Genomic DNA, 15,768 nt, shown 5'->3' with positions numbered 1-15,768 from the left:
TCTAGGATTGTTGATATAAAGTCAGGTAACCATGCAGCTCTTGTTATCGGGCCAGATTTGGTTGCCATAGTAATAAACCTTTGTTGAAAGTCTTGTAAACAAATAGTCTGTGAAAAACAAACAGTCAGTTTCCCTCAAATGATTAATATTTTGTGGCTATTGATAAATTTACCAAAAGACAATGTATAAATTTGGCACCTCATACAAATAGCACAATCAACAATGACATCTGGAAGTACACCAAAAAAAGCGCAAATTTGCAGACACGTTACAGAAACGTTCAAGAACTACAGAGCGGTGAAAATGGGCATCTTCCGTGATCCTAATATAGCCTGAGACAGTAACAGAGTAAAGAGCAAAAAGTGTGGGAGGGGGAACTTCCTGAAAGGTGAACTTTTATCTGTGTGTTTCCAGGCCAATGGAGCAGTGCTGGATGTGGATTTGAGAATAAAATGGGCGAGGTGGAGAATGTTTCAATCGGAGAGTTGTTGAGGAACAGTGATCAGAATATCGTCAGGTTTAGAGTAGTTATGGAAAAGGATAAGAAGCAATCAAGCATAAAACTACCCAACTGGAGGAGGCCTAATTTCAGTGAGTTGGAAACGAATCTTGCCCAGGTAGATTGGAATCCAGAATTAATTGGTAGGCAAAAAAATAACTGAATACTTGAATTTTTTCGGGGTAGGTTAAGTACAGAGTAGAAACATTCCCTGTTTGCATGCATGTTTGGCTACCACACTGGACCAAGCAATGTAAAAGTTATTAAGTGCATCCTGGAAAGCTTTTTGAGCCAGCACATAGAAAATCCTACATAGAGGCAGCAGTACTTGGCCTAATTTTAGGGAATGAAGCCAGGCAAGCGATAAAGGTGTCAGTGGGAGAGCATTTTGGTGATAGTGAACAAAACTTGGTTAGGTTTTAAGGCAGTTATTTTAAAGGACAAAGATGGATTGGAAATAAAGTTTCTGAATTGTGGGGAGGTCGATTTTAATAGATAAGACAGGATCTGACCAAAGTGGACTGGCAGCAGTTCCTTGGAGGAAGATCCACATCAGAGCAGTGGGCGTCATTCAAAAAAGAAAGAGAGAGGTCCCATAAAGATAAAGGGTGGGACCAACAAGCCCCAAAAACTCTGGATATCAAGGGAAATGCAGCACTGGATAAGGAAAAAAAGGGAGGCTTATGGCAGATTCAGGGGCTCAAAACAGTGGATGCCGAGGAGAAGTACAGAAAGTTTGGGCGGGTACTTAAAAAAAAATAAATTAGGAGAGCAAAGAGGGGAAATGAAAAAACACTGGCGGGTAAAATAAAGGAAAATCTGGGCAGCACGGTGGCACAGTGAGCATTGCTGCCTCATGGCGCCGAGGTCCCAGGTTCAAACCCGCCTCTGGGTCACTGTCCATGTCGAGTTTGCACATTCTCCCCGTGTCTGCGTGGGGCTCAAAGATGTGCAGGGTAGGTGGATTGAAAATGCTAAATTGCCCCTTAATTGGAAAAAATGAATTGGGTACTTTAAATTTATTTTTAAAAAAATAAAAATAAAGGAAAATTGCAGTAAATGAGTATTTTCCATCTGTGTTCACCCTGAAGCAGGACGATGTAGGTACAGAAAGCAGGGATGGGAAACTGAGTATAATTAAACAGAGTAACATTGAGAGGGAGGAGGTGTTGGCTGCTTTAGCAGGCTTAAAAGTGGATCAATACCCAGGCCATGCTGATATGTATCCTAGGCTACTTGAGAAGCAAGGGAGGAGATCGTAGGGGCTTTGACACTAATTTTCAAATCCTCTCTGGCCACAGGAGAGGTGCCAGAAGACCGGAGGACAGCTAGTATGGTACCATTGTTCAAGAAGGGGTGTATAGAAAAAACAGATAATTACAGGCCACTGAGTCCAACACAAATGGTAGGGAAATTATTGGGGGAAAAAATCTCCTTTTGGAGAGGCACGGAATAATCATGGATAATCAGCATGGCTCTGCAGGGGGAGATCATGAGCGAAATTCTCCCAGAGGGAGACAAAGTGCCGACGCCGGAGTGAAAACCGGAGTGTTTCACTCTGGCGTCGGAGGCCGCTCCTCGCCCCCTATTCTCCCACCCCCAGGGGGCTAGGAGCGGTGGCGCGTCAATCTCGCGTGCCGGGCTTTGATGCTTGCGTCAAAGCGGCGCGGCCTGAATGACGCGGCCGGCGGCGCCTAAATGACGTCACCCGCGCATGCGCAGGTTGACCAGCGCCACCCCGCGCATGCGCGGTTGCCGTCTTCCCCTCCGCTGCCCCGCAAGACATGGAGGATTGATCTTGCGGGGCGGCGGAGGGAAAAGAGTGCGTTTTTCAGAGACGCCGGCCCGACGATCGGTGGGCACCGATCGCGGGCCAGACCCCTCCTGAGCACGGCCCTGGTGCTCGATTCTCCCTCCGCCCCCCACAGGCCCCACACACAGCGGCCGCGTGCTGTTCACGCCGGCAGCGACCAGGTGTGGTTGGCGTCGGCGTGAACCGGTCGGATTCGGCAGGCCGCTCGGCCCATCCGGGCCGGAGGTCGAGCGGCGATTCTCCGAGCGGCCTGTCGCAAAACGCGACACACCGTTTTGGGGGGGGGGGGGGAGGGGGGGGAGAATCGCTTGCGGGTGCCACGGCGGCGTGGCGTGATTCGCCCGGCACTCCCGCGATTCTCCAACCCGGCGTGGGGATCGGAGAATCACACCCCATGTCTCACAAATTTGAATTTTGCGAGGAGGTGACTAGGTGTGTAGCCGACGGCAGTGCAGTTGACATAGTCTACATAAACTGATCAAGAAGGTAAGAGCCCATGGAATCCAGGGCAATTTGGAAAATTGGATCCCAAATTGGCTTAGTGGCAGGTGGCACCTCTGGGTTTTTTTTGACCAGAAGACTGTCCAGTGGTGTACCGCAGAGATTGGTGCTAGACCGTTGCTGTTTGTAGTGTACATTAATGATCTAGACGTAACGTGGGTAGTATGATCAGTAAGCTCGCAGATGACACGAAAATTGCTGTGTGGTAAATGGCGAGGAGGAAAGCCTTAGATTACAGGACGATATAGACGGGCTGGTCGGATGGGCGGAACTGTGGCAAATGGAATTTAATGCTGAAAAGTGTGAAGGGATGCATTTTAGGAGGACTAACAAGGCACAGGAATAAACAATGAATGTAAGTACAGAGAACCAGACGGATGTTGCGATGCATGTCCAAAGATCCCTGAAGGCTGCAGGACAGGTAGATAAGATGGTTAAGAAGGCATATGAGAAAGGGTGCAGAGGAGATTCACCAGGATGTTGCCTGGGTTGAAGCTTTTCAGCGATGAAGAGAGGCTGATAGGCGGGGATTATTTTCCTTAGAGCAGAGAAGGTGGAGGGTGGACCTCGTCGAAGTGTACAAAATTCTGAGGGATATAGATAGGGTAGATAGAAGAAACGTTTCCTCTCAGTAGAGAGGTCAATAGCCAGGGGCATAGATTTACGGTACAGAGCAGGAGATTTAGAAGGAATTTGAGGAAACGATTATCTCAAACAAAGGGTGGTGGGAATCTCTGCCCGAAAAGGTGGTAGATGTGGGAATACTCAACATTTAAGAATCATTTAGATGCGCACTTGAAATACAATTGTGTACAAGGCTTTAGACCAAAATGGGATTAGAATCGAATGGTGTTGGATGGCCAGCACTTACATGATGGGCTGAAGGGCATCTTTCTGTGCTGTAAAACTAGGACACTTTTATTTTTCCCTCTCTTGGTTAATCTACCCTCCCAAATCGCTACCCCAACACTTCAGTGCTCCTCAACCTTCCTAACCTCCTGCTGCTATTCCAGGTTTGACTACCTCTGAGGTAACTGTGAAGGTTCTCTCTGTGCTTCTCATGGCCTCCTCCAAAAGAGCTCATCAAAGCACTCATTGCTGTCTCTTATGAACAACAACCCTGACTGCACAATCCTACTCCCTTGCTGACTTTTGTTTATACTTGATTGTTTTTTTATATCCTTCCCAGTCACTCAAACTTCCCTATGTTGAGCTTGAGGGCACTGTCAGCAGATCAGTTATTACCACTCTCCTCTCTATACTTCCTTCCAGAAAGTGCATTCACTTCTGAACAAGGTCTTGACATCCATGAGCCTATTATGAATGTTATAATGGCCTTGAGGGAAACCTGACCTAAGGATGGATGAAATATTCACATTCAATTAAACCTCCCCACCTGGCCAGACCTTCCACCATTTGTCCCACAGAGACCAGTATAGTTCATTCCCTAATCCTCTGGCATCTTCTCCTCCTTTGAGCACCTCACCTTCTTTCATCCTATTACCTCTCATTTAAAATCATAATTTTCTAGTAAGCACATACCAAGGTTATCACCAAGATATCGTCACTGTTTTCCTTTCTCAGCTTCTGCACTGAGCAATTTCTTATCCTCAGTGATTTCAATCTCCATCTTAATTTATCATGCTCTTCTTCTTGGAGTTCATTGACCTCCTATCCACCCTGAATCTCTCCTCGACTTAAACTACCCTACTTATAACCAATCCACACTCATGACCTTGTCATTCTCCTGACTTCACTACCCCGAGTTTCTCTGTCACAGATAAGTCCATCTCTGATCACTTCCTTGCATCTGTCTCCCCCCACATCCCCCTCTCAATTATTTTAGGTCCACCCTGAATAAACTGTCTCCCAATTCACTGACAACTGCACTTCCAAAATCCTAACCATTAAATCTTTGGTTCTCCACTAAAAGCAACATTTCTGCAGTTACCAATCTGCACAATCACACCCTCAGTTTCATCTTTGATGTCCTGGCCCCTATTAAAATAATTATTCTCTCTTACCCTAGACATTCCCTAATACAGCCCTCATCTCCACTCCCTTAACTTAAAGGGAAACAGACCCAAATATGGCAAACAACTGGTTTATCCATTCTTCAGATTTGGCTGGATCACAAAGCACATCAGATTTGCTCTCCTCTGCCAAAACAGTTCTCGATTCCAGAAGCACCTTGGAATGCAAAGACTACCCTGCTTTTTTTTGCAACTACAAATCATCTTCTTAAACTCCCCCTCCTGTCTCTTCCACCCTCATGTCCAAAAAGTGAGAACCACATGGACCTCTTTGTCATTAAGTCTGAGACTATCCATACAGCAGCATCACACCCTTCCTGAGGCCACTGGGCCACATTTCCTGTAAACTCCCCCTAGTTCTGACCATGAATTTATATCTTTCTCTCGTTTCTCCCGTCTCCACTCATACCCACTCAGAGTTCATTTTGTCCATGAGACCATTTCCTCCTCCCTCAATCCTATTTCCATGAAACTACTGACAACTTCCCTTTCTAGTCCCCACTTTATCTGATCTGATACTATTAACTGTTCTCCTACCTTCAAGTCTGCCATTTGCACCCCCCTCCAAAAACCAACTAATGAGCCCACAGTGCTTGCAAACTACCCAACCCTATCCAATCTTCCTTTCCTCCCCAAAGTCCTTCACCTCCCAAATTTGTGCCAATCTCTCCCAGAAATCCATGTTTATATCTCTCCAATCAAGTTACTGGCCCAATACAAAATCACTAATGACATCCTATATGACTATGACCACGATAAACTATGCCACTTCATCCTCTCAACTGGCCTGTAGCCTTGACCCAGCTGACCACATAATCCTCCTCCATCGTCCACCTTGGTGAGATTCCACTTGCCCAGTTCCTCTCTTATCTATCCAGTTGTAACAGAAGGATCATCTGCAACGGTTCCTCTTCCCACACCCTCACCATTACCTCTGGAGTCAACCAGGGTGTCTCATCTCACATCCACATGCTGTCTCTCTGCCAAAAACATCTGAATGCATTTTCTGATGGCATTCAGCTCGACCACCTCATCAACTCTTTCGACCCCTCTGTGATCTCTAAGTTGTCAGACTGTTTGTGGGACATCTGGCACTGGACAAGCAGAAATGTTCTGCAACTAAATATTGGGAAGATTGAAGTCATTGTCTTCTGTCTCTGCCACAAACTCCACTCCACAGCCACCAACTCTATCCCTTTCCCGGGCAGCCAGACTGTTCTCAACCTTGGTGTCTTCTATGGCTGAGATGAACTTCCGACCACACATCCACACCATTGCAAACACCACCTACCTTTGTAGCACTGCTCAACTTTGTCCCTCCTCAACTTACCTGCAATGGTTACCCTCATTCCTGCCCCTGTTACCTCTAGACAATTTCAATGACATTCTGGCTGACTTCACATCTTCCACTCTACACAAACATGAGCCCATCTGGAACTCTTCTGCCATATCCTAACTCATACCAAGTCTCTTTCATCCTCATCCCTGTGTTTGCTGACCTCATCCAGATCCCTGTGATCGCTGACCTACACTGGTACAAGGTTAAGCAACTCAACTTTAAATTTCTCATTCTTGTCAGGAATCTCTCCATGGTTTGGCCCTTCCCTATCTCTGCCAACTCCCCAGCCATACAACCATCCAAAATCACTGTGCTGCTCCAATTGTGGCTTCTTAGCCATTCCAATTTTAGTCACGCTACCACTTGCATTGTTGACTTCCTTGGCCCTAAACTCTGGAATTCCCTCTTCAAGCTCCCCCATCTCTAGACCTCAATCTACTTCTTCAAGACACTGCTCCCTCTTTCAATGATCTTTTGGTCACCTGTCCTAATATCTCCTTTTCTGTCTTGGTATTAAAAATTGTTACACAACACTCCTGAGACGCACTTTGGAACATTTTACTTAATTCAAGTGTTACATAAATGCAAGTTGTGGTTTCACGGTGGGAGCATGTGTGAATAGATATGTGGAAATTACACTGATATTACGTTTCATAGAAATCGGAAATAGCGGCTGGTTTTGTAGGGGTTTGGAATTAAAGATATATATTGCTAACTCTGAAAAATGTAGAGAATATTGTCATAAAGATATAATCTATAACTGTAGGTTGCCTCAAGTTGCCCTGACAGGAAATCACTGTACGATTACAAACATTAATATTTTTACCGAAGACTTAAGTATTTCCCTGAAAGGTCCACTTTAAAAAATAGCTAGTATCCAAGTAAGTTACTCTTCTAATCAAGGATGTGAGGATGCAAATATGAGATGGTGCTTTGGTAAGATTAAACAAAATGAAAGATCCATTTCCTTAACCACGTAAAATTATTAAAAATATTCTTTCACAGGACATGGATGTCATTGGCTAGGCCAGTATTTTTATTGCCCATTCTTAACTGCCCTCGAGAAGGTGGTGGTGACCCGTCTTCTTGAACAGCTGCAGCCCATGTGGTGTAGGTACTCCCTCAGTGCTGTTAGGCAGGGAGTCCCAAGATCTTGATTCAGCGACAATGATGGACTGACGATATAATTTTATATCCCGTTTTACCTGTGTGAGTTCGGATGTGTTTCTGTAAATCCCCTGAGGTTTTAAATGCTTTGTCACAACTTTCTTCTGGGCACCTGTAAGGCTTTTCGCCTGTATGAGTTCTTGTATGGCTTTTTAATCCATATCCTGAAAATGCAACACAAGCATTAATAAGCGGAGAAGAGAACTTTGAACAGCAGTTTCCTCATACAGATTGCTACAGGACAGCACATGGAGGAACCTTGTGGAACAATTGGAAAAAAATGTAACTGATATTTGTTGGCATTTTTGAATAAACGTTTCAACTGATAATATTTTCTGTGGCCATTACAAAGTGCCTGCATTCTGAATGCAATATAGGTTCTTGTTAGTCTATTCCAATTATTAAACTCGAAACTGGGGATTCATGGTAAATGCTGCGAATGGGTAAGAAACTAAGTGGGGCAGAAGCTAACAATTACTCAGAGGAGTTACGGCAGGGCGTAGGGCAGCTGCAGTACTAAGTGATGTGTTCCTCGACTCAATGTTCGGATCTCTACCTGGTTAAAAAATTTACAAATGTGGCCTGACAACTCAATGAAGAGTTGTAAAATCTGCTAATGATAAACTGGGGGGGGGGGGGGGGGGGGGGGGGGGGGGAGAGAGAGAGAGAGAGAGAGAGAGAGAGAGAGAGAGAGGAGAGAGAGAGAGAGAGAGAGAGAGACCAGTAGAATCAGAGAAGGCAGCCCTGGAATGACAAAATGAATTTGACAAAAGTAAATCTGCAAGCTGAATGATGACAATAAAATTTAATAGAGAAAACTGCAGTCTTTCACACAAAATATGTATTTGATGAATGGTGTTGAAGTTGCTAACAAACACAGTAATGTTTTATAGACTGAGCACTAAACACGGCTGACAGTGAAAAGCAGCAATCACCTAGGTCAATAGATTGTTGAATGACGTAGTCAAATCAGTAACGCAGAAGTTATAAATCAACATGTACACCAATATCCCTTGAATTTTTGATTTTGTCCTAGGCAGCTTGTTCATTTCAATACACAGTTTCTTTAATTTATTGTTAAACACACATGCACGGTAGTTTAATAGGACAACTCATGAGCAGCCTGCGTGATTCTTTCAGTTGCTGCACAGTCATGCACACATGCAGCTGGGAAGGGGACAATACTTTATAGTGCTCTGGTCAGACCAAATCTTGCGCAGTGCATCTTGTTCTCGTCTCTGAGAAAAAGAGACAGATTCTGGCGCTGGAGACAGTACAGAGAAAAGTCATAAAATAGATTTGTTATGTCAACAGTCTGGGTTATGAGGAAATAATTGAAACACTTGGGGCTAGATACTCTGATTGAGAGACTATGGGCGCAATTCTCCCAAAGGGAGACAAACAGCCGACGCCGGAGTGAAACCTGGAGTGTTTCACTCCGGCGTCGGAGGCCGCTCCTCGCCCCCTATTCTCCCCAGGGGCTAAGAGCGGCGGCGCGTGAATCCCGAGCGCCCGGCACTGACGCTTGCGTCAAAGCGGCGCGCCGGGAATGACGCGGCCGGCAGCGCCGAAGTGACATCAGCCGCGCATGCGCAGGTTGGCCGGCGCCAACCCGTGCATGCGCAGTTGCCGTCTTCCCCTCCACTGCCCCGCAAGACATGGCGGCTTGATCTTGCGGGGCAGCGGAGGGAAAAGAGTGCGTCTTTTAGAGACACCGGCCCGACGATCCGTGGGCACCGATCGCGGGCCAGACATCTGCTGAGCACGCCCGTGGTGCTCGATCCTCCCTCTGCCCCCCACAGGCCCCACACTTACCGGTCGCGCGCTGTTCACGCTGTCAGCGACCAGGTGTTGTTGGCGCCGGCATGAACAGGTCGGGTTCAGCAGGCTGCTCGGCCCATCCGGGCCGGAGAATCGCCGGTCGGCGTGAGAAACGGTTCTCCGAGCGGCCTGTCGCAAAACGTGACACGCCATTTTTGGGGGGGTGGGAGAATCGCGGAGGGTGCCAGGGCGGCATGGCGTGATTCGCCCCGCCCTCCCGCGATTCCCCCACCCGGCGTGGGGTGCGGAGAATCGCGCCCTATGTTTTCCCGCCAGAGTGAATTGCAGCGGGTTTACAATCCCCCTGGGAGTGCAAACCGGCAAGCAATTCAGTGTTCCTTGCCATGCAAATTTATGCACAGACTGTAATACGAGGGATTCCCGGCACAAAGTATGGGGGTGACCCCCCCACCCCTAAGTACGGGGGTGACCCCCCCCCCCAACCCCTAAGTACGGGGGTGACCCCGGGATCCTTGTAATAGAGAGATCAGGGATCCCTGCAATAGGGAGACCGCTCTGACCAAAGGGGACCCCCCCCCCCCAACCCCCACCAACCACAGGGATCCCTGCCCCCAATTCCCGTCTAGAGAGTATTCCTGCATTCCTGACAAGGGTAGTGAGAAAAACTACAGCTGCAACACTTATCTTGAAGCTCCACCTATCCATTACTCGAAGGAGAACACCTGTGAGCTTGTGAGTAGTGGTCTGTGATTGACAGCTTCTACAAACCATCTGCAGCTTTGATTCATTCATCTCCCTTCATGATTCAGTGGCCTTAGTGATGAACCCCTCAATGTTTACAAATATTGACCACATCAAAGAGAGGTAAGTTCACTCTAAGCACTAAGTGATTCCAAACACTCAAGCGTGTGATTGCACTTTACTTACCTCTCTTTGATGTTGGGAAACCCACAGCAGGGGTGCGCTATCAGTGGGACCGGATGATCCTGTCAGCTTGAACAGCCGGAAAATCTTGCTCATGATCTCAGTTTCTTTCTGTGTTGGGGTTGCTCATTTTGCTGTAAATTCCGGAGCTTTTACCTCTTCAGTTAATTTTTCATTGTCAAGCTTCAACTTCTTTCTGAAGGCTCTGAATAGTTACTTCACATACCTTGTTGCGACTTGCCAGTTACAAATTCAATTCTTCTATCTCAGTTTTAGAACCCATAGAATCCCAACAGTGTAGAAGGGGGCCATTCGGCCCACCAAGTCTGCACCGACCCCTGAAAGAGCACCCTACCGGGACCCACTCCCCCACCCCATCCCCGTAACCCCACCTAACCTGCACATCTTTGGACACCATCGGAAAATCTTTTTTTAGCATGGCCAATCCATCTAATCTGCACATTGTTGGACTGTGGGAGGAAACGGGAGCAGCCAAAGGAAATCCACACAGAAACTGGGAGAACATGCAAACCCCACACAGTCACCCAAGGCCAAAATCAAATCTGGGTTCCTGCCGCCGTGAGGCAGCTGTACTAACCACTGCTCTGCTTAGTTTCTTCTTTAAAGCTCTTATTCTCCTGATTCAATTCTTCACTAGACTTGTTCTTATATTTTGTAGTTGCTTTTTCAGAGTTCAGTTTATTCTCCATTATCTTCATTAATTTCTCCTACTTCTTAACTTAATGTTGTAAATGTTTGGAACTTTCTTATTTTCTCCAGGTTTGCCATCAGCCATTTCATCCTGTTGTTTGAATGTCTTCTCTAGAGCTTTAATTCTTTTTGCTGTTGCATTTGCAAAACGTTTTGCAAACTTATGAATTCTGTCATTCAATTCAATGGTTTTTGGTCCATCGGAGACCTCCGGTGCTTTTATTCTTCTTGGTTCATGTACTTCAGTGTCGGATTTACATTTTCCGATCTCATTTAAGGCTCCTTGTTTTCTGTTGAAGAAGAACATTTTTGCCCTTTCTTTTGGCTTCACCGTTGACTGGGTCTGTATCTGATGAAGTGTTGACTTGTTTCCGGTAGGCAAATCTCTAATTGCCCTTCATTTGGTCCTTTGGTGCCCTCCTTTCGGGGGTATGCCTCTTTAAGACTGTCACTGTTTATTTTTTTTACTCAGCTGTCAGTGGCTGTGGTGTATCTGTGTGTTTCCCATGTTTTTTTGGGAGACCAGCAATGGTAGCTGCTTTTTAATACTTCATCCTTATTTTTCTAAACCACTGAAGTCTATTTTAATGAGTGTGTTTCGGCAGAAGTGTTTCCTTTCAAAGCTGCGAGCTATCGGTTCCTTCATGGCTTTGATCTCCCTGCGCTTCGGAAGACCTGGCAGGTGCCATTATTTTGAAAGGCATGAGGCTTGAACTCTGCAGGTTGTTTGCCCTTTCTTTGGCTTTTGTTTCAAATTTAAAGCAACAGTGTGCTTTCTGAACTTTGCAGCAATTCGGTTTTTAAGTTCCTTTTTTTCAAAGTCACAGCTCTTTGTCTTGTGAGGCTTCAGTGTTCCATACCAGTGTTCCTGCATTTGGTTGCCACCTTTCTTGTCATCATTGATCACCACCATCAATGACCAAGGTACCATCACCAAATTCCACTTCTGACACCATGTGATAATATGGATTTCTTTATGCTGCTGTGGTGGTGGCTCATTGATGATATCTTGAGACTTGTGTATTTAAACAGAAATAACTTTATTGGTAGGCTTTAATAATTACACATCATCGTGGAACAGGAAATTAAAGGTGAGGTAGAATTGAGGGGAGAGGTAGAATAGGATTAGGGAGAGAGAAGAGTGAGAATGGAACTAGAGAGAGAAGTGGATTGAGATGGGTGATGGTGGAAACGTAATGAAACCAGTTAGAGGTGGAATGGGAAAGGGGTTTTTGAGGAGAAGTAGAATAGGAGCAGTGGGAAGAGAGTAACGTCTTGTGTTGCACACATGAGAAGCCTCAGCAATCTGGAATGTGCCACACATAAAATAAACAGGTAGCTCACTGTTTGAAACAGTTCAGTGACTTTACAAACGTAGACAGCCCATGGACAAAAAGTAATATTGAGAGAAGTTTGTAGACTGCCTAGTACAAAAAAAGTTTTGAGGGAACATTGGACACTATAGACTCAGGACATGAACACATTGTGTGAAGGTTCATGAGCATATAGATTTGCAGCAAAAGTCAGCTTCCATCAAAGTTTTAAACAGAATCATGATTTATCTGCTGCTGCTATTGTATTACATTACAAACATTACAATAGTGACAGGGCTAAATCGCTGGCTTTGAAAGCAGACCAAGGCAGGCCAGCAGCACGGTTCAATTCCAGTACCAGTCTCCCCAAACAGGCACCGGAATGTGACGCCTAGGGGCTTTTCACAGTAACTCTTTTTTTACAGCTCACTCTCCCACCCAGTTTGTCATTTGCAAATTTGGAGCTATTACAATTAGTTCCCTCATCTAAATCATTATTGTATATTTTGAATTGCTGGGGTCCTAGCACTGATCCCTGTGGTATCCCACAAGTCACTGCCTGCCATTCGGAAAAAGACCAGTTTATTATTTTTGTTTCCTGTCTATCCATCACAATACACTTTCCCCAATCTCACGCACTATAATTTTACACACTATCCTATTATGTGGGACTTTGTCGAAAGTCTTTTGAAAGTTCAATAAGTCGACATCCACTGGCTCCCCCTCGTCAACTCTAATTACATCCTTGAAGAATTCCAGTGGGTTTGTTAAGCATGATTTCCCTTTCGTAAATCTATGCTAACTCTGTCCGATTCTACCACTGTTTTGAAGTGCTATAAAATCTTTGATGATGGACTCTAGAATTTTCCTCAACACCAATGTCAAGCTGACTGGTCTATAATTCCCTGTTTTCTCTTTACATCCCTTTTTAAATAGTGGGGTTGCATTAGCTACCCTCCAATCTGTAGGAACTGTTCCAGAGTCTATAGGAACTTGGAAGATGGCTATCAGTGCATCAAATATTTCTAGGGCCACTTCCTGTAAATTATTAGGCCCTCGGGATTTATCGGCCTTCAATCCCATCAGTTTCCACAACACCATTTCTCTACTAATACTAATTTCCTTCAGTTCCTCCCTCTCGCTAAACCGTGTTCCACAACATCTCTGTTTTGATATATATGTCCTTCTTTGTGAAGGCAGAACCAAAGTATGTACTTAGTTGGTCAGCCATTTTTTTGTTCCCCATTATAAATTCCTGTTTCTGACTGCAAGGGATTACATTTGTCTTCACCAATCTTTTTTTTGAAATTTTTTTTGCCAATTAAGGGTCAATTTAACATGGCCAATCCACCTACCCTGCACATCTTTGGGTTGTGGGGGCGAAACCCACGCAAACACGGGGGAATGTGCAAACTCCACACAGACAGTGACCCAGAGCCGGGATCGAACCTGGGACCTGGGCACCGTGAGGCAGCAATGCTAACCACTGCGCCACTATGCTGCCCCAAAACTTTTAGTCAGTTTTTATGTTACCCGCAAGATTACTCTCTTACTCTATTTTCCCCTGCTTAACCAATTCCTTGGTCCTCCATTGCTGAATTCTAAACTGCTCCCAATCCTCAGGTCTGCTGTTTTTCCTAAATATAAGAATATACAATTTGACAATAGTCCATGGACCAGAACTTGTGCATTTGGATAAGTAAAACTGGGAATGAGATTGGTATAATTAATTAATATAATTAATAAAATGGTGAGAAATGTCAATGTTTAAAACTAAAACCTAAACCTACAACAGAAACTAGGACTGCAGTTGTGAATCAGAAGTTAATTCCTATAAGCTGGTGCCATCAGCCCTATATCTTCAACGTTTTGATATATTAACTCATCCAGTTCCCTTCTGAATCCACATTTGATACATGTGATTTCAACACATTTGGCAGTACAGAAAGTACGGAAAAAGTGCCTCCTACCGTCTAGATGAGTTCTCTGCTTAGGAATCTTACACTTACGTCACTTACATTGGTACACCCCAACCCATGTTGCTCAAATAGCAAAACCAGCTTTACCGAGTGCAAATGTTTTAAATACTTCAATCAAATCTGCTTATATTTTGCACTTTAAAAAATTACAACTCTATTATGGCGACTAAGGCCCATAAAATTGTGTATCCATCCAGTCACCCTCTCTGAAAGTTTTCAAGGATTTTGATAGCTATCACAAAGGACAATATTTAATATGTGACCTGATGATGACCTTATTTCTTGTCACTATTTCTTATTTTTTTGTTCGTTGCCCATACCAGCAATAAATCTGAACACTCCATTTGCTCTTAAAATGGCATTTTGGCATGGGTGATAGACCTCTGATGATGGTTCTATTCCCACGCGACACACAACCCTGCATGGTGCACTAGATCGACACAATGTGGAGTGAACAGTGGTAATATTATGATGGATCAAATGCCCTCCCTCTGTGCTAAATTTTCTAATAATATAAATCTTGTATCCACACAATAATGAATTAATTTACATCAAGAGGTACCTGTAGCAAAAGCTTTTCCACAGCTCGGATGTTCACATCTGTATGGCCGATCCCCAGTATGTGCCCTCTCGTGTACCTATAATTACATAATAAAAACTGAAATAGATTAGAAAATATCAAATATATCAAGAACAAACACAAATTTTTAATTCTCCTGCAGCTTGGAAATTTCTTGTATTTGTTCATGGTAGTGTTATGGGTGGATGGGGTGAAATGCTCATTCCAATTTTCTCTCATCTTATCCCACTCTCCTAAAAGGAATTGACTTCCGCTACAGTGTACTGGATGCTGGCAGCCCTCCAATACTTCATACAAGAAGTCAGTCTACTTCTTTCCTGAGTATTTCAGGTATGTTTCCCCTCTCTAATTTTACCCCCTTCTTCACCAACCATTAAATAAGATGGTATTTACATGGCTGGCCCCAACTATGCCTGTCTACTCCAATGGTCTTTCTACAATTTTGGGAGGTGTCCATTCTTTGCTTGATGTCTCCTTGCTCTAATCAGAACGAAACAGACTGGGTCTTGAAACAATTCAGTCTCACTATTTTGTATTGATCACTGGTTATGCCAACCATGATTAGCATTCTAGCTGTAGTTACCATCTCAGCTGCTAAGAAGTTATTAGTTCAAGCTCCATATTACTATGAATGATATCAGAGTGTTATAACCCACACAAGACCTACGGGATGGGAAGAATCAGTCTCCCCGTGAGTCTCGTCGGATACAAGCTCCCCCTCTAAGGGGGTGTGGAGCCCTAAACCATCCAGGGTTAAGTTCTGTACAAATTCGGCCAGGCATGGTACTGACAACACAGACCCGGCGGAGTGTTGATGTATATTGTAAATACTTGTGTGCTGTAATAAACCAAGTTTTCTTTAGCCTTCTCAGTTCAGACTCATTTGTGGGCTACAAAACTGGAGAGGAGGGTACAACTGGATTACTGTCGACACTGCTCACCATCGGGTGAACCATCTCCCTTACTTGTGCTGGACCAAGGTTGGAATTTCTTTTTGAATATGCCTCTGTTTGGAAAATTAAACACATTCAACGCAAGCTTACAGGATTAGACACAGTACAAGGAATGCAAGAGTTACTTGTTCCTGGCGAACAATATCAGAGATAGTGAACGACACAGTAATTCTG

General features: G+C 44.7%; 1 protein-coding gene across 2 annotated transcripts in view; it reads right to left on the bottom strand.

Moving 5' to 3' along the window:
* LOC119971889 (zinc finger protein 143-like) overlaps nt 1–15,768 on the bottom strand; it is a 131,567-nt gene that overhangs the window by 39,533 nt on the left and 76,266 nt on the right. For both annotated transcript variants that reach the window (XM_038808170.1, XM_038808171.1), the window contains exons 9-10: nt 14,624–14,699; nt 7,391–7,516 (exon numbers count right to left, since the gene is read on the bottom strand). In XM_038808170.1, coding sequence (XP_038664098.1) covers nt 7,391–7,516; nt 14,624–14,699 — 202 coding nt within the window. The remainder of the gene's footprint in view (nt 1–7,390; nt 7,517–14,623; nt 14,700–15,768) is intronic.

The sequence above is a fragment of the Scyliorhinus canicula genome, chromosome 9, assembly GCF_902713615.1.
Source record: "Scyliorhinus canicula chromosome 9, sScyCan1.1, whole genome shotgun sequence".
Lineage (NCBI taxonomy): Eukaryota > Metazoa > Chordata > Chondrichthyes > Carcharhiniformes > Scyliorhinidae > Scyliorhinus > Scyliorhinus canicula.
Note: the sequence above shows the minus strand (reverse complement) of the source record. Positions and strands in the feature narration are given on the sequence as shown.